At 40.0% G+C, this 25636-nt stretch overlaps 2 protein-coding genes and 1 long non-coding RNA gene across 3 annotated transcripts in view; 1 reads left to right on the plus strand and 2 right to left on the minus strand.

The window, feature by feature from the left end:
- nectin1b (nectin cell adhesion molecule 1b) overlaps window positions 1–25636 on the plus strand; it is a 336486-nt gene that overhangs the window by 286336 nt on the left and 24514 nt on the right. The gene's annotated exons all lie outside the window — the stretch shown is intronic.
- Window positions 9367–12376, minus strand: LOC133442444 (G2/M phase-specific E3 ubiquitin-protein ligase-like). The gene is made up of 6 exons (XM_061720442.1): window positions 12256–12376; window positions 11535–11857; window positions 10827–11008; window positions 10567–10739; window positions 9798–10012; window positions 9367–9698 (listed from the first exon to the last, which is right to left on the minus strand). The coding sequence occupies exons 1-6, from the start codon at window positions 12330–12332 to the stop codon at window positions 9445–9447; spliced, it is 1224 nt and encodes a 407-aa protein (XP_061576426.1). The 5' UTR covers window positions 12333–12376; the 3' UTR covers window positions 9367–9444.
- On the minus strand, window positions 12460–14836 carry LOC133442445 (uncharacterized). Its single transcript, XR_009782553.1, has 4 exons — window positions 14723–14836; window positions 12933–13145; window positions 12689–12830; window positions 12460–12608 (listed from the first exon to the last, which is right to left on the minus strand). It is a non-coding gene; the product is annotated as an uncharacterized LOC133442445 (long non-coding RNA).

Genomic DNA, 25636 nt, shown 5'->3' on the forward strand with positions numbered 1-25636 from the left:
AGAATATAATATAAAATTAATTTAACAGATCTCCACATCATTCACCTGCAATCCTGTGGAACTCCTCCTTGATGGCTTGGACAGGTTTATGATAATAGGCTTGCCACCCGTCCCTTGAAATACAGAATTGTTCCGTAATTGGGAATTAAAAGTTGCGTTCCGTATTCAACCAATACAGACACATATTATGCTCTTATTTATTTATGTAATAATATACAGGTGGAGCTCGGAAAATTTTAATATAATGCAAAACTTCATTCGTAGTAAATTCAACTTAAGGTGAAACAAATATTATTTCCCACTACATGCAAAGTGAGATATTTCAAGCCTTTATTTGTTGTAATTTTGATAATTAGCCTATGACTCACAGTTTATGAAAACCCCAAATAAAGAATCTCAAAAAATTAGAATATATTATGAAATCAATAAACAATTCAATCATCAAAATTATAACAAATAAAGGATTAACATATATTGCTTTGCCTGTAATGAGACTATGTATAATGTACATGTATTACGTGGTCTGATAACCATCTCCCGACAAATATTTAATTCTCTGCGCATTAATGCTGCACTTTCATCAATTGTGTCTTCATCAAAAGGACATGCCATGTTTGTGACAATGGACTTCTAATATATATACTGATTCTGTTTTTAATGACAGACGGCAGAACTTCGCCAAAACTCGCCTGCTGACTGAATGAATGAGGAAATCAAATGTGCGTGCGGCTCTGAAAGAGGCGGAGACGCAGAGAAACTCCAGATTCATTGAGACTCATTTCAGGGTTAACAGACTCAGAGTTTTCACTAAACCTGCTTTGTGAAACGGACCCCTGGACACTGGACAGATTAGCTAATTCTGATAAGCAGAGGAGTTTTCTAGATGCAGATATTCTCCTTAAGGAGCTGAATCTTTAGCTTGCTCTTAAAAGTAGGTACGACCCACCATCAGGGAACAATGGAGGAGGAGAGTCTGGCTACTGATTTCACACCACGTTTTGGTGGAAGCACCAGACGTCTTTCACTGGCTGAGCGGAGCTGACAAGAGGGAGTGTAGCTCTGGATGGAGCAGTGAAGGTAGGCAGGAGAGGTTAACAGGTCAAACTGCACAGTAAATGCATGCAGAGGTTTACTCCATCATTACTAGTCTGGCAACCTCTGTCAGTACGATGCCGCTGAAAAAACTATGGCTTCAACCAAAGCCAGTCTCGTGACCTGTGTGACTGACCACTGCTGTGGAAGAGGTAGCGTGCTCAAAATCAGTTCACACTAGTATGTGTGGTTTCGGAGATGGCCAATTTTCTGAGACAATATACAGAAGACTTATTTTTTGCAGCACCATACAGTATATATTTTTATGCCTGGATAAACACCAGAAATATGTACCACAGATGGTGATGAGTATCTGATTACAATGAAAGATGTTTGCATTTTTTTCCACTCATTTTAAAATATACTGTTTTTTCTCCTTTCCCCGAGTTTGATTGTTCAGTTAATCTTAATTACTTTTTAAAACATGACTTTCTCAATAAATTTCAATCCGGTTTAGTATATTGTTACTAATTCCCAGCAAAAGGTATCCACATATACTTTACACTTTACAGGAAGCAAAACATATAATGAAAAACAAAAACGGACTGCATTACATCCTTACGATTATCTCCTGAGTATGCATGAAAGGAAACACGTTTTATGAACAGGAAGAAGCTTCTGGCAGAAACAGGCTCAGTAATTATCAAGAACTAACTCAAGGAGTTGAATCGAGGGATCACTGCTGTGAAACGAATAAGAGAAACACAAAGGTAATGGTGGTGCATCATGGGTAGTTTTCCAGACAGAGCAGCAGGACAGCAAAAGAGCTTTCTCAAGATCACTGAGGGGTCGTGTCTAAAGTCGGTCCTTGAGGGCCGGTGTCCTGCATGTTTTAGATGTGTCCCTTTTTTTTATCAAACCGTGATACAAGGAGCTTGGTCATCAACAGAACTATCCAGACTTTGATGACAAGGTGGTGACGACCGTTAATTAGAATCAGGTGTGTTGATGCAGGGAAACAACTAAAACATGCAGGACACCGGCCCTCGAGGACCGACTTTGGACACCCCTGACCGAGGCCAAACCAAACCACAAGCTGTACCAAAGCCAAACACCAGCCGGGAGCTCGTTCCACGTAGCCTGGTCAGCCATCGCAGTCCTTTCTTCCCAAAAGAAGTTAATGAACAATATAAAGCAAACGAAACAAGCTTGTCTAGGGAACTTCTTTCTTTATTTTAAACTTTTTTCCCCCTGTCATATAGTGAAGACTCCCAAAGACTGGATACTGCACCTCCATCTTGTTGAGTAAAATAAGTAGAACGAGACGCTAGTCTTTCCACCTCCTGCATCTTTTGAAAATGCAAAAGATTGCTAACAATCTCCCTGGTTACCAGATAATGACGCACAGCAATGAGTGGAGCTGAGTTCAGGGTTGCTGTATGCATGGAAGCAGTGACACACCTGCAACATGTCACCAATTACACTGCTAGACTGAAGGAGTTGCGTGTATAGGCTTTCAAGAGATCTCTGCCGCACGGAAATTCAAAGACAAGAGGGAGCAGGAGGGTATAAAAATAAGTGATTTCTCATTTTCCATTACCGGTACATCCACTTCACTTCAATATACTTTAATAGTACTTTATGAATTCCGGGGGGGGGAAATTAGATAATGTGTATATACACAAGGAGAATCTAAGTATATATATTAGATATTAGAAAAAGCAGAGAAAAGTATCAATTGTGACAAGTGTCTGGTAAAGAGGAAACAATTTCACGTCATTACGCCCTCAAATAAGTTCGATGAGGCAATTTTCTTTAAACAATCAAATCTTTAGAGAAGCATATTAAATGCATCTGTTATGCTCTGTACCTGCGTGCGTGCGTGCGTGCGTGCGTGCGTGCGTGCGTGCGTGCGTGCGTGCGTGCGTGTGTGCGTGCGGACGCAGCTATGAGAGGCCGTTTAGGAAATAATTCATGTTTGCTCTCACATGACACATTATACTCTCTTACAAACACTAGTATAGTCACGCACACATACTATCATACTCTCACACACTTACTACTATAGTCACACACACACATACTTACTATCATACTGTCTCACAAACATTAGTATACTCACACACACTTACTACTATAGTCACACACACTTACTAGTATAGTCACACACACTTACTAGTATAGTCACACACACTAACTATCATACTCTCTCACATATACTAGTATAGTCACACACACTTACTAGTATAGTCACACACACTTACTAGTATAGTCACACACACTTACTACTATAGTCACACACACTTACTAGTATAGTCACACACACTAACTATCATACTCTCTCACATATACTAGTATAGTCACACACACTTACTAGTATAGTCACACACACTTACTAGTATAGTCACACACACTTACTAGTATAGTCACACACACTTACTAGTATAGTCACACACACTTACTAGTATAGTCACACACACTTACTAGTATAGTCACACACACTTACTAGTATAGTCACACACACTTACTAGTATAGTCACACACACTTACTAGTATAGTCACACACATATACTAGTATAGTCACACACACTTACTAGTATAGTCACACACACTTACTAGTATAGTCACACACACTTACTAGTATAGTCACACACACTTACTAGTATAGTCACACACACTTACTAGTATAGTCACACACATATACTAGTATAGTCACACACATATACTAGTATAGTCACACACACTTACTAGTATACTCACCCACATATACTAGTATAGTCAAACACACTGACTATCATACTCTCACACATATACTAGTATAGTCACACACACTTACTACTATAGTCACACACACTGACTATCATATTCTCTCACATATACTACTATAGTCACACACACTGACTATCATATTCTCTCACGTATACTAGTATAGTCACACACACTGACTATCATACTCTCTCACATACACTATTATACTCAAAATGACTAAAACAGGAAGTTAGTTTGTTTAAACAGGAAATAGGCTACTATAAGCTCATTCCTTCATTGGTGTGCAGCTCTGGGAGCTTACTGCTAGCTAAATAAGCTGTGTGGGAGAACTGAAATCAAGAAGGCAACTTTATCATTTTGTAAGTAACTGCAGTTGCAAATATGATTTTTCCACTAATTTACCTACTTTTTCAAAGCAACTTTTTGTTAGCAGTACATGGTAATGAGGAGAGTATTAGGACTTTTTTCACTAATGCAATGAGGTGCCTTCAGCACATTGCAAAGGAAACTGACAGAGGTGGATATGACAGCAGGATTTTGGATCGGTTATTCTTTGAGCTGAATGGATATGCAGGGACAATTTTGTTTTTTAGCCAGCAGTTTGACAGAGGTGTCGATCAAGAAAGCTTTGTAACACTGGAGGCCCTACATTCATGTTTTTGTTCCATCATAAATTCATTTCAAAACTCAAGATCGCTGCAAATGAGCCAAAGGGAAATGTTGACTTCAAGAGGCGCACCAACCATAATAACTGGCCGCCCTGGTCGCCCACAGTACAATATTCTACCTGAACAGATTACGTATTGTTTATCCCTGGGAATGAGCTGGCAAAGAATAGCTTTATGCTTTGGTATCAGTAGGAGGACATTGTACAGCCACAGACACAATTTTCAAATTGGATCACTGGCCTACACAACAATGTCCGCTGACGTCTTGGGTGATATAGTCCGTGACATTCTTCAAACAACCCCAAATGCTGGAGAAAGATATATACATGGAAGCCTTAGATCACGGAACATCCGTATACAGCGGTGGCGTTTAAGACATTGCCTGCAAGAACTTGACCCTATAGGAAGGGCCCTTCGTCGCCGCCGTGCAATTCGGCGAAGAATATATAATGTTCAAACTCCCAATCAATTATGGTGAGTATTTTGGTTGTTACTCAAAACATTTTATTTATTACTCAGCACTTGTTAGTCATTTCTAACTTCTTCTTAACTTCTTAGTTTCCCATTACTCCATACTCCAGTATACCAAATCCTAACTGTTTGTCCAGTAAATTAACCATTAGAGGATATTAATAAACTTTGTCATATTGAAAAGTGTGTCATTATTTCAAGCTTGCTTACTGCAGGTCAACATGCAGCCTAATGTAGGTAGGCCTAATTAGGGCCCGAGCACCTTCAGTGCGAAGGCCCTATTGTATCTGTAGGAATTTTTTTTTTCTTTTTCTTTTTCTTCTGACGAAAGGAGGGCCTTTTTGCCCCCCTAAACATGCCCAAAAAGTCACCAAATTTTGCATGCAAGTCAGGCCTGGCGAAAAATTTGATATTTAATGGTTTACATTAATGGGCGTGGCAAAATGGCTCAACAGCGCCCCCCGGAAAACTTTGTGACTCAAGCCCCACAATACGGTTTGACGTACATGCACGAAAATTGCTACACGCCTGTATCAGTACACAACTTAAAGAAAAGTCTCTTGGCGACATGGCCGAAACCGAACAGGAAGTCAGCCATTTTGAATTAATCGTGTCACTTTGGCGCAATTTATGCCATTCCTTCGGCAGTTAATACGCCCCGAACCGTAATGTGCACCCAGGTGTGTTATACATCAAAACGTGCGTCTCCATCCTGCGACAACACGCATTACTTTTCTCTTTCAAAAGCGTTACCGTGGCGACGCTAGACGCCAAAAAGCGCGCCCACCCTTCATCTGGTTGGTTCAGACCGAAAAAACTTTGCGCCTCAAGCCCCAGAATACGGTGTGACGTACATGAACCAAAATCGGTACACACCTGTATCATGTCGCAACTTAAAGAAAAGTCTCTTGGCGCCATGGCCGAAACCGAACAGGAAGTCGGCCATTTTGAACTTTCTGAATTAATCGCGTAATTTTGGAGCAATATATGCCATTCCTTCGAGAATTAATACGGCCCGAACCGTAACGTGCACCCAGATGTGTTATACATCAAAATGTGCGTCTCCATCCTGCGACTACCCGCATTACTTTTCTCTTTCAAAAGTGTTACCGTGGCGACGCTAGACGCCAACAAGCGCACCCCCCCTTCATCTGATTGGTCCATATTTGACAGTTCCCCAAAAGGCACCAAATTTGGCACGCAAGCCAGGCCTGGCGATAAATTTGATATTTCATGGTTTGCATTAATGGGCGTGGCAAAATGGCTCAACAGCGCCCCCTAGAAAACTTTGTGCCTCAAGCCCCACAATACGGTTTGACGTACATGCACGAAAATCGCTACACACCTGTATCATGGCACAACCTAAAGAAAAGTCTCTTGGAGCCATGGCCGAAACCGAACAGGAAGTCGGCCATTTTGAAATCTGATTGGTCCATATTTGATAGTTCTCCAAAAGTCACCAAATTTTGCATGCAAGCCAGGCCTGGCGATAAATTTGATATTTCATGGTTTGCATTAATGGGCGTGGCCTAACGGCTCAACAGCGCCCCCTAGAATACTTTTCTCTGCCATAACTTTTGAATGATTTGACATAGGAAGTCGTGGGTGGTGTCATGGGACTCTGTAATGAGTTCTTAAGCTTCGTTGGCCTTAATTAGCCCCGCCCCTTCTTCTGATTGGTTGTCCCTTTTTTCTGCTATAACTTTTGAATGGTTTGACATAGGAAGTCGTGGGTGGTGTCATTTCTGATATGCTTATGGGGGCGGTGGCCATGAGTGCAAGGGCCCGATCATCGCTGCTTGCAGCTTTAATTTTTTTTATTTCTGTCTATAGAAATGTCTGTTTTTAAACTGTACCCATTCCTCGCTTTATTCTTGATTACCGTATTTTCTGGACTATAATCCACACCTGCATATAAGCCGCATCCGCTCTATTTTTTTTTAAATTATAAAAAAAAAAAGATATACAAGCCGCACCTGCATACAAGCCGCATCCACTCTATTTAAAAAAAAAAGATATGCAAGCCGCAGATATTTATGTTGTTAGATTAGATATTTACTACATGTACAGAAGGATTTTGAACTGTAAATGATGTACATGTTTGTACCTAAATAGATCCTTTCCTAACAGTGTCTTTTAACATGGCAGCAACGTTGCTGATTAAAACGGGACAGAGACAAGAGAAAGAGAAAATAACCGGTATTTATTTATCTATTTATCTGTTTGAAATCTGCTTCTACCTACTTCTATCTGCTAAAGAAGTAGTAGTGTATTCTTCTTTGCATTTATTTTTTCTTATTTTTGATTCTAATTCCGGTTAGAGCGCCCCGAGCGGTGAAAGAAAAATCCACAGAATAGCCGCACCTTTGTATAAGCCGCATGGTTCAAAACCTAGGAAAAAAGTAACCGCTTATAGTCCAGAAAATACGGTACTTACTTTTTATCTGGGACCTGGGTACTTGACTTACAGACGGGGAGCAACAACCATGTCCGACCTCTCCCAGGTTTGGATCAATAAAGTCTATCTATCTATCTATCTATGGAATGTAGTTCATTACATCCTACCAGTTTCGCACATCTAATTTGATGCTCTGTTACTTAGCCAACAGTGTGTCGTCTTAGTTAATTTAAGTGGCTTTTTACACATGATCCATTTCAATCTCAGGGCTACACTTAAGTAATTATTTCCTATTTTTCTCCCCACAGGCACATAGATGGAAACCATAAACTGGTTAGGTGGCGAATGGTCTTCCATGGATGTGTGGATGGCTTTAGCCGAACTATAATATACTTACAGTGTCTCAACAACAACAGGGCCTCAAGTGTCCTGGGACTGTTCTGTACTGGAGTACAGACCTTTGGTCTCCCTCTAAGGGTACGTTCTGACCACGGTATGGAGAACACAGGGGTTGCCAGATATATGTTGGAGAGACGAGGGCTGAACAGAGGCAGTGTCATTACTGGTCGCAGTGTCCATAATCAGCGAATCGAGCGTTTATGGGCTGAGCTTAACAGAGTTGTATCATTCCACTTCATCAACCTGTTCCATTTCATGGAAAATGAGGGCGTATTGGATTCAACAGATGAACAACACCTGTTTTGTCTCCATTATATCTACTTGCCAAGAGTTCAAAGGGCAGCTGCAGAATTCCAAAATCAGTGGAACAACCATGGATTGTCTACAGAGGGAGGACAGACACCTCTACAACTGTGGCACAGAGGTGTTCTCCAGTCTGCTGGAGCTGGTGCTACTCGTGACATTTTTGATAGACATGATGCCTTTGCAATTAATGAAGAAAACCCTCCTGAGTTAGAAACTGAGAACAATGTTGTTATTCCGGAAAATAACTTCACTGTGAATGCAGCAGTTATGGACAGGATTCAACATACAATAGATCCATTGAGTGATGATGGTAATCATGGTATCAATTTATTTTTAGGCCTGCTACATTTTCTTAATCAACATTAACAAGGCAACATAACACTTGTTGTAGTTTGTGAACAGAAGTTTACTGTATCACCCTGTGGCGAGCTCTTGTGTTTTATTAAATATGACTGATTGATGTATATGACCTCATCTTTGTGTTATGAAAACAAAAAACAATACAAAAAAAAGATTACGGTATGTAACTGTCAAGTAACAAGTAAGAACAGTAAGGAGCACATTAACTGTAATAAAATAAACCACCTCAAAATCACATCAATCAGCCCGGAAAATAAATGTTCTCAAAAAAAATATTTCAACTGACCCTCCAAGGCAAAACAGGGTTCCTAAATTCAGTAATATCACTCTCCCCTTGGTGTCTATAATACCCTTGGTATTTTCTAAATGAAAGTCCCCAATGTCTTTGAAATCAGTGTAAATGTGAAAAAGTGGCCATCTATTATGTGTTGGCCTAAACTATGATGTAACTGTGAGGTAGCAAGTAACGTTAATTGGTACACAACTGTACACAACATTATTAAAAACTTGACTAACATTTACATTGGGGCGGCAGTAGCTCAGGTGGTAGAGCGGGTCGTCCAATGATCGGAAGGTCGGCGGTTCGAATCCCGCTCTATCCCAGTTTGCTGTCGTAGTGTCCTTGGGCAAGACACCTTACCCACCTTGCCCTGTGTGAATGTGTATGAATGTGTATGAATGTTGGTGGTGGTCAGAGGGGCCGTTTGGCGCGATATGGCAGCCACGCTTCTGTCAGTCTGCCCCAGGGCAGCTGTGGCTACAATGTAGCTTACCACCACCGGAGAGAATGTGTATGAATGAATAATGGTTTCTGTAAAGCGCTCTGGGTGCCTAGAAGGGCGCTATATAAATCCAAGTCATTATTATTATTATTATTATTTATCACTATTCTGCTTTATATTCTAAAAGCAAATAAAAACAGCTAAAATCATCAAATAATATACTCAATGTCATATCCCCAAAATATGAATGAATGAAATGGTCTCAGCAAATTTTCAACGGACCACACGAGGGAAAACAGGGTTCCTAAATTCAGCATTATTACTCTCGACCAAAACCCTGAGTATTTTCTAATGCATAGTCCATACTGTCTTTGAACTCAGTGTATGCGTCACAAAGTGGCAGCTTCAGACAGTTGATGCATGTGTTGGCCATAGGCAAACAGCGTCCTGGGGTTACAGACTGGTCATGTAGGAAATCAATTGTTGGTTGAGGAGAGAAGCCAATTGGTGGGACGATGCTTGCACCAGTTGCAAAGGCTAAGACATCGCTTAGCTTTGAGGCTCCGGCCTCCTCTAATACACGGAAAAAAACAACAAAAAACAATGTCAATGTACAGAAAATATCACACTATATTGTCATGAGACAGAGCCATATGCAACACCAATATTTACCCTCAACATCCAGCAAGTAATCTCTCCAAAATGGCACAACACGTTCCTCTGCCATTCTCTTGTTGCTTCCTGCAACAGACAGTCTAATTTGGAAGAGCTGATCCATGGAGTTGGCTGTGAGTGGAGGTGGTTGATGGCACAGCAAGGGTCTAAAACTCTCCGGGTACATCCTCATGGCATCCAGGACACCAAGGGTTTTCAGTCCCTCTTTAAATCTGCAAAGATTAAAAGATGACACAACAAAATTTATCCTTCAAACTACTAATTCAAAATGCCAGCAGAGGTTAAATGACATCTAGGCTGCTAAAACATTTGAAATGTTTAAATTTACATTTCGTCAGTCCGTCAGAATCTGAAATAATTCACAGAATAGACGTTCAATCATCATTTTAGCCTTTTTAACTCAAGACACATGAAAACAATTAATTATTATTCTCTTTTAACTCACTCTTTCTAATGAATTGCTATGTTAACATATGAAAATCATGAACTATCATTTTAATCAGGTCTTTCCATGAATTATGATTATTTTCATTCAGTATATCCTGTTTTAAACAACATTTTATCATATTCAGTATTATAATCATGACAGTCTTTTTAACCACATTTTGCCATGAACTATTATTATGCTCAGCCATTAGCTCTTGGTTAGGCTTAGCTTTTTATCATGTTCACTATTATAACCATGACACTTGCATTTGGAGATGAAACTGTTGTAAAAACCACCTGTCATCTTTATACTAAAAACTTTCTGAATTGCGTTACAAACCTTTCAAATGCCCCAGAGACTCTGTGGACCACCTGGAACATGACAATATCTTGAACCAACAGATCTCTGTCTTCAATGCATTTTAATGGCCTGAGACACCCAGCATTTGCCAGATAATCTTGCAGTGGTTCTGTGGCACGCATCAGATCCTCAAAAGATGTACTTTCAGACACCTAAAAGCAGCACACAATATAAAGACAGAAAAAATTAGCCATAGCATAGCAGAACATAATGTGTATTTATTCACTATATATTCTGACCTTTTTTACTTTCTCGTAGAGGTCTGCATCAGCAATGTCCTCCAGAACAGGCTTTATCGTGGAACTGCCACCAACCAGATGGGAGTACAGCGCTGGTGTAAAGAATCCTGGTGGAGGACCGCCATGTACCAGGCTTATAGCAATGGCCCGCCCAGCAATAAAATATCGATCCTCTCTTAAAGCTAGAACAAACATGGCATAGAGGGAGAACATCGATAAAAATATATGGTACAAACTTACAGACATAAAATATGTTCAGTAAAAGCTGTGTGACATCCAGTAGGTGGCGGCACAGGACAAGAAATGACTGACACTTCACAAAAAAGAGTTTATAGCCACTTCCACAGCAGAACTACCTAGAATATTTAGTTCCTGCACCCTTTCAACCCCAAACTACAGGGTTTCCTGTGTTGTCTACGTTTGCACCATAGGAACATGTTCGTGAAACATTTTGAAAAGTAGACAATTTTGAAGATCATTCCAATGGGACAAAATTGACAGAAAAATGTTAATATTGCCAAAAGATATAAAGAGTACTTAAATGTTAAACACAAATAATAATGTACAGTAGAAGCTACTTATAATTAAAGGATGGAGTAATTAGACTGCAAAAAAATGGCATAAGATGTGAGCATAATAATGAAAAAAGATTCAAAGAACAATAAGCATGCAGAGTTCCCAAAATACATATGTGTTTTTATCACGTACCTGTGCTGTCCAATGCTAGGTTCAATCTCCCTGCCCTCCCCTCAAACATTGGTGACACTGCAAGGGCTTCCATAAGCAACCGCAAGAATTCCCTTCTCGGGCCACCAAGGTCCACAGCCTCTTCGCTCAGTCCCAAGTCATCAGAGAACTTGATCTTCATCTGATACTTGGGATTGTAGGATAGCCTCTTGAACGCCCGAAAAGCACCATCCAGCACTGAGGACCTGTTGATGTTGAATCTGCATATCTGGGTGGGATCAATTTGAGATGCAAGACTGAGGAGGACTTCTTGTGCTGATTCTGTGTTTGTTTGCTCAGATACCCTGTTGAGTGAAATAAAGAAGAAAGAAATATCAATAAAGTGTAACAATTATCTAGTTTTCTGCATAAAATGTGATAAAACAATAAAAGTTAGTTTCTTCAAAGATAGCCACTGCATCTTCAGTGTTAGTAGAATGTAACACTGTGGCTAACTATACAATTTATCAGAACAGAAAGTACTGTTTGATGTAAAAATTATTTATTATGTAGAATGAAAAAGACTGAGATCAATGATCATTGATCAGGTCTTGTCCTCAAAAAACAAGCTGTCAATGGCATGGTTATCTAGATATATAACAACTACAAATTTGCATCTCTTAACCATCTGAAGCATCTAGCTTCTAGCCTAAATGTTTATGAAGAAACCAATTGAACAATATTTGATTCATGGGCTACATACGCATGACTCTGAAGACTAGCCATTATAGCCTGGTTAAGATCCTCATCATCAGAAGAGAGATCTGAGGTTGAACCCATGATGGACAGGTAGGCAGCATAGTGGTCAGTCCTCCCTGCATCACCACTGGGTGCACTAGGTGCTTCAGCTTCAGTCGCAATTTCAACCAATGCTTGTGGTGCAGAGAGCAGTGTAGCTGTCGCGGCGGTGTCACTGGAAGCATGTGGGGTGGCAGGAGGCTGAGTTGAAATTTGGTTTCCCCTGGACCGTGTACACATATAGCCTCCAGCTTGGAAGTTGTTGGATGCTACTGTGGTGTTAATCTCCACACAGTCATCTGAATCTGTGCTGTCAAACTAAAACAACAAAAAATACAAAATGTTGGAATTATTCTAAAAAATGACATCTGGATAAGCATTCATTTAAAATCCCTTACCTGAAATGGAAGATCCCTTCCTGGCCGTATGTACAACGCTTTTGCTTTAAAGACTTTATGGATAATGAAGCCATTCAACTCCTGGCCCTCGCGCAGCTTTGGTGACACCAATTTGTTGCCACATCCCATCAACAGTTCAACACTGGGAAAATAATAAGAGAAGAATAAAGAAAAATAGAAAGAAATAGGAGTCAATTACAAGGCCAGTTTCAATCCATCATGTAAAATTATAATAATGTAATACCTGACATCCTCGGGAATTTTGTTTTGGAATGCCTCTCGAATCTCTGCAATGACTGTCCTGTTGTCTCATGTTTTCATTATCTCAAAGGCGCTTAGAATTAAGCCATTCTCATGAAGTTTTCTTTTTGTTTTGTGTTTACAAACTTCATCCCATGCAGAATGGGGTAGCAGGATGACATCTTTGTTGAAACTGGGATGGTGCTGGGATTTAGGCCTGGAAGAAAAAAAAGGAAGAGTGCACTGTAATTGCATGTTGTCAGTAAGACAATATTTTTGTTTTTTGTACATATTAAATTGGTGAATAATTTCACCTTAATATATGGGTAAGCTTATGTTTCACTTTCAGATGATTGCCTGGAAGTGGAGCAATTCTAAAGCCTGGAATACACTGTACAATTTTGTAAATGTACTTGTTTAATGCCAACTCACACTGTATGAGTAAATCAGCCATGATGTGAGGCACAAGTGTAGCAGTTGTGAAATGGTTGTGTTGTCATCCTTCAGCCTATAAGCAACCATTTCACAACTGCTACACAAGCTCATGATTTCTGTGCTCACACTGTATGGTGCGATCCTTGGGTGCGACGTCATGCAATGCTCACACTGGCATTAAACAGGAATATTTGCAAAATTGTACACTGTATTCCAGGCTTTAGAATCGCTCCACTTCCAGGCAATCATCTCAAAGTGAAACATGAGCTTACCCATATTAATATGAAATGATTCACCAACTTATGCGCAAAAAAGTCAGCAGAACAAAAATACAATGGATTTTTTACAGGATAGGCAATGTGTCTCATAAATCCAAAAGGAATGAACAAGCAAGCAATCCATAGGATACATGAAAAAGATGTCTGGTTTACTTAAGTCGAGCCAGGTTTTCAATCATACTGAAAGACTGAGGTACAATTTTACATCTTTTTTTTTTCAAAAAAACCTGAGCTTTAAGAACATGCATGCTGTGATGTCATGAATGTAGAAAAATTGATATGACCAAATAAATTTCACACATATGGTAAACATAAAAAAAATATTATTACGTTGTGTTCTTTTAGGTCTTGAAGATTAGAGGAAAGATAATCAAGGCTCTAACTATGATATAAGATATTATTTACAAAAATTGCCCACTAGCCTGGTATGTCTGTCATGAAAACAGCCTGTTTGCAGGGAGGCAGAGCCACACTACAACCCTGACATTCACATGAGGTTCAGACAATTTTGTGAATGTTTTATGACGTAAACACAGGTTCTCCTTCATCTCAGGCCCATTTAGTGGCCTCAACTTGCATATAATGCATAGGCTACATGGTAATTTATGCATTAGGCTATTTATTAGGATCTGCGGTAGATTTAGATTTTGCGAGTTGATAATTTGCAGTGCGAATAGAAAATTACATTCAGTCATCAGTGCGTCTTCGACAGAAACTGTAGTAGCTTGCATCTTTCCGAAGCGGAAAATGAGAGCGATGCAAGTTAGGACAATCCTTTTTTTTTTTATGAAAGCGGGACATTTCGGCCGCTTTCAATCAAGCCGTAGGATCGGGTGTTAAATCCTCCGCTGATTGATTTTTAACCACTGAATTCCTTAAAAAATGCGCACGACCGGGAGGTTTACCACAGTGGACCACAGTTGCCCTTGTGTTACAGGCTGGCCTACTAGAGAAAAGTTTTAATGTGGCAGCAAAAACATTGCTGATGCTAAAAACAGACCCACGTGAACCGCAGCTCGCGCTTTAATGTTATTAAGCAGTCCATTAGGCTCAATTAATCCACTAAATGAAATGATCTTACCTTCTCCTCGACCTGCTGGAAGCCCATCCGCCGAAGTACTGTTGTGTTTGAAATCGAGGTTGATTTGCTTGGTTGCCATTAGAGGACCCGCTCTGCCCGGACACACCTGCAGCTGCAGGCCTGAAGAGCCGCAGCATCTGCTCATCCACCGCGCTGCCTGACGGCTGTTGGTTGCGGTTCGACATTTCCGACATTGTGGTTATCACATCTGAACGGGTTAAAATGTTATTTAAAAGTCCAATTGCCACATTGACACGGTCCTGGTCGACCATTTTCACATGTTAACCTTGTCGTTGAGATCCCACTGGAGAGACACATCCGGTACCGACACGTGATGAGCCAATCAGAAAACTGGAAATTCAAGTTGACTTCCGTTTCAATCAAACTCTCACACACACACTAGTATACTTGCACACATCACATATTATTCACTCATACATTCACTATCATGTTGCTCATACATTCACTATCATGTTGCTCATACATTCACTATCATGTTGCTCCATCCATAACAGCGTGTAAGAGAGTTTGAATAATATAATAATATGAATAATATTAAATAATTAAAATTCATATAAATATATAAATAATATAAATATCAAATATATATATACATGTAATAATAATATCAAATTCATATTAAATTAATTTAATTTATATATAATAAAATACAAATAAAAATGTATGAATTTAATATTACATTTAATTATTATGAATAATATTAAATAATAATATAGTATTAAGTGTGTGTGACTATACTAGTATATGTGAGAGAGTATGATAGTATGTGTGTGTGACTATACTAGTATATGTGAGAGAGTATGATAGTATGTGTGTGTGACTATACTAGTATATGTGAGAGAGTATGGTAGTAAGTGTGTGTGACTATACTAGTAAGTGTGTGTGACTATACTCGTATATGTGTGTGACTATACTAGTAAGTGTGTGTGACTATACTAGTAAGTGTGTGTGACTATACTAGTATATGTGTGTGACTATACTAGTAAGTGTGTGTGACTATACTAGTAAGTGTGTGTGACTATACTAGTAAGTGTGTGTGACTATACTAGTAAGTGTGTGTGACTATACTAGTAAGTGTGTGTGACTATACTAGTAAGTGTGTGTGACTATACTAGTAAGTGTGTGTGACTATACTAGTAAGTGTGTGTGACTATACTAGTAAGTGTGTGTGACTATAGTAGTAAGTGTGTGTGAGTATACTAATGTTTGTGAGAGAGTATGATAGTAAGTATGTGTGTGTGTGACTATAGTAGTAAGTGTGTGAGAGTATGATAGTATGTGTGCGTGACTATACTAGTGTTTGTAAGAGAGTATAATGCGTCATGTGAGAGCAAACATGAATTATTTCCTAAACGGCCTCTCATACGCAGCGGCTCAGATGGGCATTGCATTCATTTTTTCCTCATTCTGCCATAATTTGATATCGTGTTACAGTCATTGGGATGCATAGGATAGAAACGGAGAACAGAAATTAAACTTATTTGCCGCCCTGCACAAAAGGTAAACAAGCTCCATATGACACTCAGCAGACGGAGGAGAGCTCCCTCCTCATGCAGCGTACAGCCCTCCGCCTCACACAATACTGTTAGAGGGCCAACTCTGGACACATTCTCTTCACTTTCTGGCTCAGATTTTGCATGAAAAACCACTAAACACATCCAGACTCGATGTAATAAAACCTGAAAGGCAAAGTACAGACTCGTGTCTGTGTCTCAAGCCTGGCTTGTATACAACCATTGAATTTTAATCTCTGGTACCTTTTAAGGGAGCTTTGTAACCAAAAAGCTGTTATTTTCTGACTAGAAAAAGATTGAGAATCACAAATGGGGGCTCAAGTGTCGTCTGATTGGTCCGTTTCCTGGAGGCATGAAGACAATGCTAATGGCTCATCAATAAACACAAGTAGATATTCACGTACAGGAAAAGATGGCGTCAGTCTGTGGGCCGGCTTTTACTTCTCTGCGGTCTCTGGTTGTGTTTGTGGTGTTTTTATCCATTGTGAAAAATGTCAACTCTGCTGATGTACAGTAGGCTACAGACCAAAAGTTTGGACACACCTTCTCATTCAAACAAATACGGAAGTGTGTCCAAAGTTCTGGTATGTACTGTATGATCGCCCAACACTCCTGAGTCCACAACCCTCCGTTGAAAGTTTGCTTCACTTTGGACTTAATTCTCTGCCCCTCCGCTCCTCTCAGGTATATCTGCGTACTTTTACCGAGCTCCGCCTACAGTACACCTTCACAGAGAGGATGCACATGAAATCCGGTTTGATATGATCTCTGGCTGCTTTCCTCGGGTCTGCAAATCTTTGCCTCATTTCCCAGGAACTATTTGGACCCGATCGGCTTATGTCTGGTTCCTGTGGTCGGCTCAGACGTGGAGCAACATAGCTGTCCGTCTCTTTCTCCAGGATGGCCCTGGTGGATGCTAGGTCGCTAGCCTACAAAACCTCCATCCTACAGGATTATTTTTACATCCCGTCAGTTGTATTTTCTGTACATAACGGAACCATGGATGACTGTCAGTCCAGTAATTTTTGTGAACTTTTACTAGCGGTGTAGCAATATATCGTGCCACGAAATTTCGCGATACAAAAACGTCACGAAACGTGTCGTGGAGGTAACAAAGTGTATCGCGATATTGGATTATTAATATTAATCTATTGTGTTGACTAGTAACTCGCATCCGACCACGACCGCGGCCGCGACAGCGCGGACCAAAATCTTACTCCGCTCAGAAGAAACTAGTCCCGTTTTGCGGTCCCGATCACGGGACTCTTGTGGCCCTTTTCCACTAGTCCCGCTTCACCTCGGTTCTACCCGCCACGGCCCCGTCTTGCGCTTTTGCACTCGGGGCTGAGACGGGTAGAGCCGCTCCAAGCCGATACTATTTCTGTAATTAGGCGAGGCTCTATCCGGGCTGAGCCGGGACTATTTATGACGTCACCACCCTCCGCGCCACTGATTGGTCGCGGGGGGGGGGGGCGTCATCACCCGCCGTGCCACTGATTGGTCGGGGGGCCGTCAGACGTTTGAATCAGGAAGCGGGAGTCAGCGGGAGTCAGCGGGAGTCAGCGGGAGTCAGCGGGAGTCAGCGCGAGCGCGAGCGCGACTCGCGACTCGCGGCTCGCAGCGAGTCTGTTTGGTGATCCAACTCTGAGGTGCAGATGTTCATAAACCTGGTGGCTGAGGAGAGAATTAAAAAAGGGATGTAGACGGGCTGTTTTACTCTCAGCCGCTCGCGGCTCCAGCTGATTTCTGATCAGCGCCGACATGAACAAAGCGGTTGCGCAATCGAGTACGTCACAGCAGCTTCACCCCAACCTGCCCACTTCTCCCCTGGCTGTGGAAAAACAAACGGGGACAAAACGGGTAGAGGCATGACGAGCCGAGTCGGGCCGAGTAAGGACTAGTCCAAAAGGGCCATTGGAGGGTTTTGAGCTCTGAACTTTTAAGTCTGGTGTAGAGTGAAGCCTTACCTTATTAAATTAAACCTTTTTCGGGTCGTGAGTAGGATATAAACGGGGACAACTTCTGCGTGAGTTCCAGTGTACTTCAATGTCCGTTCAACAGTGTAGGATTTTAGAACATCAACACAGCACCTAGTGCTGTATCACTCCGCCCAATCTAAAACAGACTAATCACTACAGATAAACTGACTAGTGTCATTATAGTCCCTGATTTACATCAGAATATAAAGAATATATTTATAAAATAATGAACCCTGAATTACCAAAATAACCTTCTTAACAAAAATAAATCTCCTCTTACACTTATAAGGTGAGCATGAATCAGTCTTTTTTATGATGTAAAATTGTATGTATTTATTTACTTTTATTTATTTATTTAATTTTAGTTGTTAAATTTCTGGAAAAGAAAAAAGTCAAGTCATACACGAGAGAAACTATTCAGTTTGTGGCTAAATATTTTTATTTGTATGAAACTGAAGATGCATAATGCAAACCTGACATTTACTTTTAGTTCAGTTTGTGGAAAATGGTTGGCCGGGCTTTCTCTTTAAAACTTTAAAACAGTTATAAAGCATTACAAACTGTAACAATAGGGCAAACACACAGCATTGTTTTGTATTTTGTGTCTTTCAAATAAAAGACCATTTTTTCTAGTCATATGTTCCTCATGCAAGGTTGTTAAAAAAATACTGCTATAATATCGTATCGTATCGTTATCTTAACCTCAATATCGTGTATCGTATCGTGAGATTAGTGTATCGTTACACCCCTAACTTTTACCACCTGATTGCTCATATTTTACCTCTCCAAGAACATCTGGGCATGGCGGTGGATTAGCGGCTGTTTACAGTGAAAACTTTACTTGCAAGCAGGTAATGACGACGGTGTCTTAATCTAATTATGACTTATTTGAGCTGAGTTCTGTGCTCCCAGTGTTTCACATTGATTTACAGAGCACATAAGCAGAATAAGGACTTTATTTGAGGCAGGAATATTGCCTAAATATGACTCTGATGGCTGCATAAGCGTCCACACACGCACACCAAACAAAAAGTCTGGTAACATTTCTTTGGTTTCATTAAATTCACAAATATTTTATGTATTCACTTAATTATTTTATATATTTCATCCTTTTTATTAACAAGTTTTGGCAATAGTTAACTGATTGTGTGCACATATTTAGTTGACTAATTTATTTTGTCACATTGTTGATTTGTTGATATTTTTTAAGTAATACATCTTTCTTTGAGTTGCCAGTTCCGGAGAGGCTGCGGTGAAGGGGAAGTTGCCAGGCCTGTTGAAAACAACCCCAGCTGCTACAAATCTGTTCAGATGAGGCCTAATTAGACTAATCCACTGTATTGGTAAGGGTTGAGGAAAAGTTTAGGTTTCCTATTTTGGTTGTTTTGTGTTTTTCCTTTATTTGGGGGAGTTTGGTTGTTTAGATTAATTTCCCTATGGGTTACTGTTTAGTATTGTATTGATAAGTAAGCTATAGTTTTTTTTTTGTAATTTGGTAAGTAAATACTCTGCTCCTCTTTTGTGCCAACATGGCCTGATCTGCCAGAATATATGTCTCCCTCTTGTGTCAGTTAGGGTGGGTCAGTTTGTGCTTCAGTTTCCTATAGTTGCTTTTGTTAAAGTTTGATTTTGTCAACCTCTTTTATGAGTCCAAACGTTCCTTTATCTTCCTTTTTTTGAATTCTTTGCAAATAAATGTTAAATAATCTTTTTCTAAATCACCTGTGCTGCTCTGATTTTTCGGCTCGGCCCCTCACAATGACAGAAACTTAAAGTTTTAATAGTTGGGGATTTGAATATCCATGTTTGTTGTTCTGCAAAGCCGTTGGCCAGAGACTCTGTTGGCCTATGCAGGGTCTTAAATACACTCTTGTTATAGATTAAACTCATCGTTTAAGTCTGTGATGCTGTGTTTTAAGACCCTACGCTTGTTGATTTTGGCGTGCCGCTCCCCTCTCACATGGTTAAATGACGCGTTACCATGCAGTCATGTTGTAAACTCCTCGACAGCTGCTCGGTTCTCAGTGGTTTTCAGCTCTGCTATCATCTCGACGGAAACTCTGTGCTGTAATTCAGATTTTGAGGGAATATCATCTCACTTTTATTCAACCTGCCAAACTGTTTTAAATACTTAGGCTCCACTGAACACAACACGAGGCTCTCCAAGCCCAGATCTGGTTAAATGATGCAGGAGAGCTGAGCGAAAATGTAAAAAAGCTAAATTACAGGTGTCTTTCCAGATGTTGAGGGACAGCTGGCACTTTTATCACAAAAACCATAAAAGCTGCTAAGACATAATAATGTTCAGATATTCTTGCATGCAACCATCAGAATCTCCATCTCGGGTTCTGTTTAAAACCATTAACTCTGATCTGAATGTCCTACAAACAGGCTGCCTGGAGAACTCAACTCTTCTTGAGCTTTTTTAATGATAAGGTTGGAAACATTAGGGCCCTAATTAGCCCTCCCTCTTTTAACCCCTCCTTCTCTGTCACATCCTCTGCTGTTTTTGACCAGTTTGAGCCTGCCAGGACCTCATTAGCCACATAAAGCCTTCCGGGTCTCCTAATGATCCAGTTCCACCTTGTCTTTTGTTTTTTTTTTAAAGATTTTTAGTGGCCTTTATTAGGAAAGTAGGTAGACAGGAAATGGGAAGGATAAGCGAAGGGGGAAATACACGCAGTACAGAGCGACAGGCCAGGACTCAAACCTGCAGCATCTGTAAATGGCGCCTGCTCAACAATACCATCCAGGGCTCCACCTTGATCTTTTTAAAGAGGTTTTTTCTACCTTGGCACCTTATGGCAGTTTAGCAAATGCGATTTACCTTTGTCATGGTTTTGGTGTTTAGTTCCTGTTTTATTTTGAAACCCATGTCATTGTGTTTCAGTTTTGACTTCCTTTGTTCCCATCTGCCCTGATTGTCTGCACCTGTGTCTCATCAACCCTTCTGTGTATATCTGGTCTTGTCTTTCCCTCGCTCTCTGCTGGTCTGTACTGTTTCTAATATTTATATATATACATTTTTATATATATACATTTTTATATATATATATATATATATATATATATATATATATAAATTTATATATATATATATATATATATATATATATATATATATATATATATATATATATATAAATTTATATATATAAAACTTATTTCTAATAAATAATTTTTTTGTAGCTCCTGCCTCTTTGGTCTCCTGCATTTGGGTCCTATCCACCACATCCTTCAGGTTTAAAGCATGTGGTAGAAACACCAATTGTGAAAAAGCCTGGCTTAGATTTCTCTACATTTTCAATTTTCAGTCCCCATTTCTAGAATCCCTTTACTTTCTAAGCTTCTTGAGAAAACAGATTTCTACCACTTGATAACCTTTTTTTAGATGAGTACAACATTCTTGAGGTGTTCCATCCTGCATTTAAAACCCATCAAAGTACTGAATTGGCACTGTTTTTTTTTAATATTATTTTAGCCACAGTATAGCACCCGTTTTCATCAGTCTCTCTGACGAACACCTCTCTTCAGAAAGGCAAAAAGCCGTCTCAACCTTATAAGTTTAAATTACACAAAATACATCCCATTAAAATAGTCACAGAGCCCACCAGCAGCAATTTTTAGTTTTCTTTCTTAACTCAAACATAGTACAAACATCAAAAAGAAAACACATACCTGTGCAACAGAAAAAAAACACAGTATAGCACCCGTTTTCATCAGTCTCTCTGACGAACACCATTAAGAGAGAGCCACAAAAAGCTGGATGAGAATCGATCTGAAATGGCGGCTAGCCTCGCTCAAACCACCGATTTCACCAGCAATACTCAGCAGTGCTATACAAAGTAAAATACACACACCTAAATGAAAAACATGCTACAATAATATAATACAGCATAACAAAAACATAGCACAGGTTTATGTATCTTTAACATCCTTTTTTTATCAACTTTTTTTACCAGAGCGCGATAGTCTTACCTCACTTCAGAAAGGCAAAAAGCCGTCTGAAGAAAAGTGCGCGAAAAAGCAGGAAGTGACCTCGCGGCACAACGAAACAAAGGAAATTAACAAAATAAAAGCTTCTTACCAAAATAAAATTAACTTTTGGTGAAAATTAACTAACGTATATATACATCGGTTACACATGCACAAAATATTTCTACAAGTACAAATATTTTTTGCAAGTACAAATATTTTTTGCACACGCACAAAATATTTCTACAAGTACAAAGTTTATTTACAGATACAAAATATTTATGGCTTTAATTTGAGTCCATATTAATTTCTATATTATATATGACTGCAGCCATGAGGTTTTTTTTATTTTTGTTTGCAGTTCATAATTTGATCTGGTAGTTGTCATAGCATCCTCAATGTGTGGCTATATTGAAGAGAATAATAATGCGTTGTTCTCACATTTCCTCTTATATAAACTACACATGTAATAAAATGTGCTCCATCTCCTGTCACAGCGACACTCTGTTGCATTTGGTCGGTAATGAGCGTGTGTTATGAATACAAATGGAAAAACTCTGCCACAGCTAATTTGTATACATGACTTATGCTTTGTGGCATCATGATCAATATTAATACTTTATTTATCAACAGCAACTGATGAAGTATTATCTGAAGAAGAGAAATGAAGGTGACCGCATTTTAAATAGGCCATTTCTTATTAGCGATGCATGGTGCCTGATTCATTTGTCACATATTTGGTGTTTCTATTTAATGACTGACTTTTAAGTAGTTAATCACATGCCTTTTAAAACACAAAGCAGCTTTCATGATTGCTGTGTGTTTATTGTCTAATTGGACTAAACATATGAGATGATCTGTCTGTTTATGTGAAGAAAACCAAAGGAACAGCAGCGCGTGTGCACGCTAATATGCATGTTTCCAGAATGCCATTTAATGCATAAAACGTTACATACACGTGTGTGTGTGTGTGTGTGTGTGTGTGTGTGTGTGTGTGTGTGTGTGTGTGTGTGTGTGTGTGTGTGTGTGTGTGTGTGTGTGTGTGTGTGTGTGTGTGTGTGTCAACTCAATGTATCTATGTAATTACGGACAAAATTGATTATTACGAATTCAAAAAGCCTCTTATACACAAAAATCGTTAACTACGTGTGCACGAATCCCCTGATACATGTGTACAAGTATACATTTACGCACAGATCAGCACACAGGGTTTTGACACTCTTCACATCTCCGAAGCCTCACAGATTCTAGCTTACACGGTGCGTTTGAGTGCTGGTGCAAAGCTGGGTCATCTGGTTTTGCTTCCGAGTCAAGCATTTTTTCCCTCGTTACTTTGTTCCTGTTGAACTTGTAATGAATTGTGGAAAATTGTAGATTTTGTGTGTAAAAATGACTATTTCACATCTCATGGTTATAACACATTCACTTCGTAATATTCTAAAAGTCCTTATATGGATATGTGTTTATTATATATTCATTATTTATGAGCCATATGAATGTAATCAGATGGTTTCGGCAATGACTGCAGGTGGTGGACTTCTTCTTCGGTTGTGAAAAGTCAAAAAAGTCAAAGTTGGTAATGGTGGAGCATCACAGTGGTGTACCCAACAAAGCAGCTACTGTCTATTAACTATAAATCTGGACATTATTATTATCAGTTTTTGTCTTGAATAAAATGCAGAGTAGAATCGACATGAATATAATTCAATATTGAGGACATTTATGAAATTCATTGCCAGAAACTGAAAAAGCATTAGTTATTTCTGGCTTTATAAAAACACTAAAGTTAACGGATTACTTTTTATTCTTTTTTATTTTCAATCCTGTGGGCCGTCGTCGGCTTTGGCACAATAGCTGCCAGCTTCTCGCTGTAAATGCCCGGCCCGTCCAGACCATGGATCTATAATATTAACTGGATGGTACATCGAAAATGGCTGCCCATTCATTTCAATGCAATTTGCTCACTCAGCACATACGCCGGAAAAATTTCTGACTTCCGGGTTTACTTCCGCGTTAAGGAGCCCATAGAGCATGCGCAGTTGAGTCACCTCCCATGATGCTCTGGGGCCTCCCATCATGCCCCGGAGCAACATCAATGGCACCGACACGGCCGTGACGTCACGCCCAGAAAGAGACTTTTCTTTGACTTTTCTGGCCGTTATAAAACATTTTTGACGGATATAAAGTCCATGACTTAAAAATATAGAATACGGGGGCACGGTGGCGCAGCTGGTAGTGCAGCGGTCTCACAGCGTGTTAGTTCCCCCATGACTTCAGCGCCCACACCATGGGTGGGGTTGGCGAAAGGATCTTTCTGTGTGGAGTTTGCATGTTCTCCCCGTGTTCCCTTGGGTAGCTAATGGGAGCTACTCTCACAAAAACATGCACACAGTCCTGGGCTATACATGCTCCCTCTGGCCAACCGGGGCGCCAGATGGGGTGGGGAGGATCCGGCCGGAATAACGTGATCCTTCCACGCGCTACGTCCGGCCGGAGAAACCCCACCCTGTCTGGTGAAAAGATGCGGCCTGCTCACTCCTCAGGTTAAGGAGGAGACCTGAGCTCAGTGCAGGGCCCTCCCGGGGTTGGTAGAGGATGGCAATGCACAGGACTGTCAGTAGGTAGGAGCACGGGGTGGTAAAAATGGGAAAAAAACCGGGATAAAAATATTAAGAAAAAAAAAAAATATATAGAATACAAAGATTAGTAATTGCCGGTGATTACAGCTGGAGGTGTCCTGTGAACAGTTTTAGAGGCTTCTCTTTTACTATTGCGGTCTATGGGAAAAAAGCTTTCTGGGCCCCATGGGATTTTTGGTTGCAGTACCGCGGCTGGACACTGGAAAGAATCAGCGTGCCTTCTGAGTGCGAGACTCGGGGGCTGGTCCAGACTTAAGACAGTGGGTGACCAGCCTTGGCATTCTAGTCGTTAGCCTCTCTCGGGACTGTGAGTTGCCAAGTAACATCAGCAGTCTCCTTCTTCGTTGTCAGCACCGGCCGCTCAGTTACTGGTGCAGGCCTATCAGTAATCAGAGGCTCTTTGAATTCGTATTAATCACCATAATCACCGAAATCACCTTAATAATCATTTTCCCTGCAAAGTCCGTCAGACTCTCATCCTGCCACACTTACTTAATTGAAATGAGCTGAACTGAATTAAATTGACATATTTTTTATATTATGCCTCAAAGAGAAATTATATTGTTTGTATAAATTAAAAGTATAAATTATTGTGTAATAATGAATAAATAAATAAATATGTATGAATGCGTTGGGATGTTGTCTGTATCGCTCTAACAACTGAGCAGAGGATGTCACATGCAGCGTCGCCAGATGACACAGAAACTAAACAAGGATGGAAATTCACAGCCAACACTTTTAGTGTATAGACATTCCTTCACATTAACACGTCTAGAATTAAATCAT

This window comes from Cololabis saira, chromosome 4 (genome assembly GCF_033807715.1).
Source record: "Cololabis saira isolate AMF1-May2022 chromosome 4, fColSai1.1, whole genome shotgun sequence".
Classification (NCBI taxonomy): domain Eukaryota; kingdom Metazoa; phylum Chordata; class Actinopteri; order Beloniformes; family Belonidae; genus Cololabis; species Cololabis saira.

What these genes read in the sequence shown, in the direction of transcription:
- LOC133442444 (XM_061720442.1), bottom strand. Translation starts at nt 12,332, where the DNA reads ATGGGTTCAACCTCAGATCTCTCTTCTGATGATGAGGATCTTAACCAG. An exon ending in GTCTCTGGGGCATTTGAAAG is followed by an intron (nt 10,013 to 10,566) that starts GTTTGTAACGCA and finishes TAATCTTTGCAG; the next exon opens with ATTTAAAGAGGGACTGAAAA. An exon ending in TTACTTGCTGGATGTTGAGG is followed by an intron (nt 9,699 to 9,797) that starts GTAAATATTGGT and finishes TCCGTGTATTAG; the next exon opens with AGGAGGCCGGAGCCTCAAAG.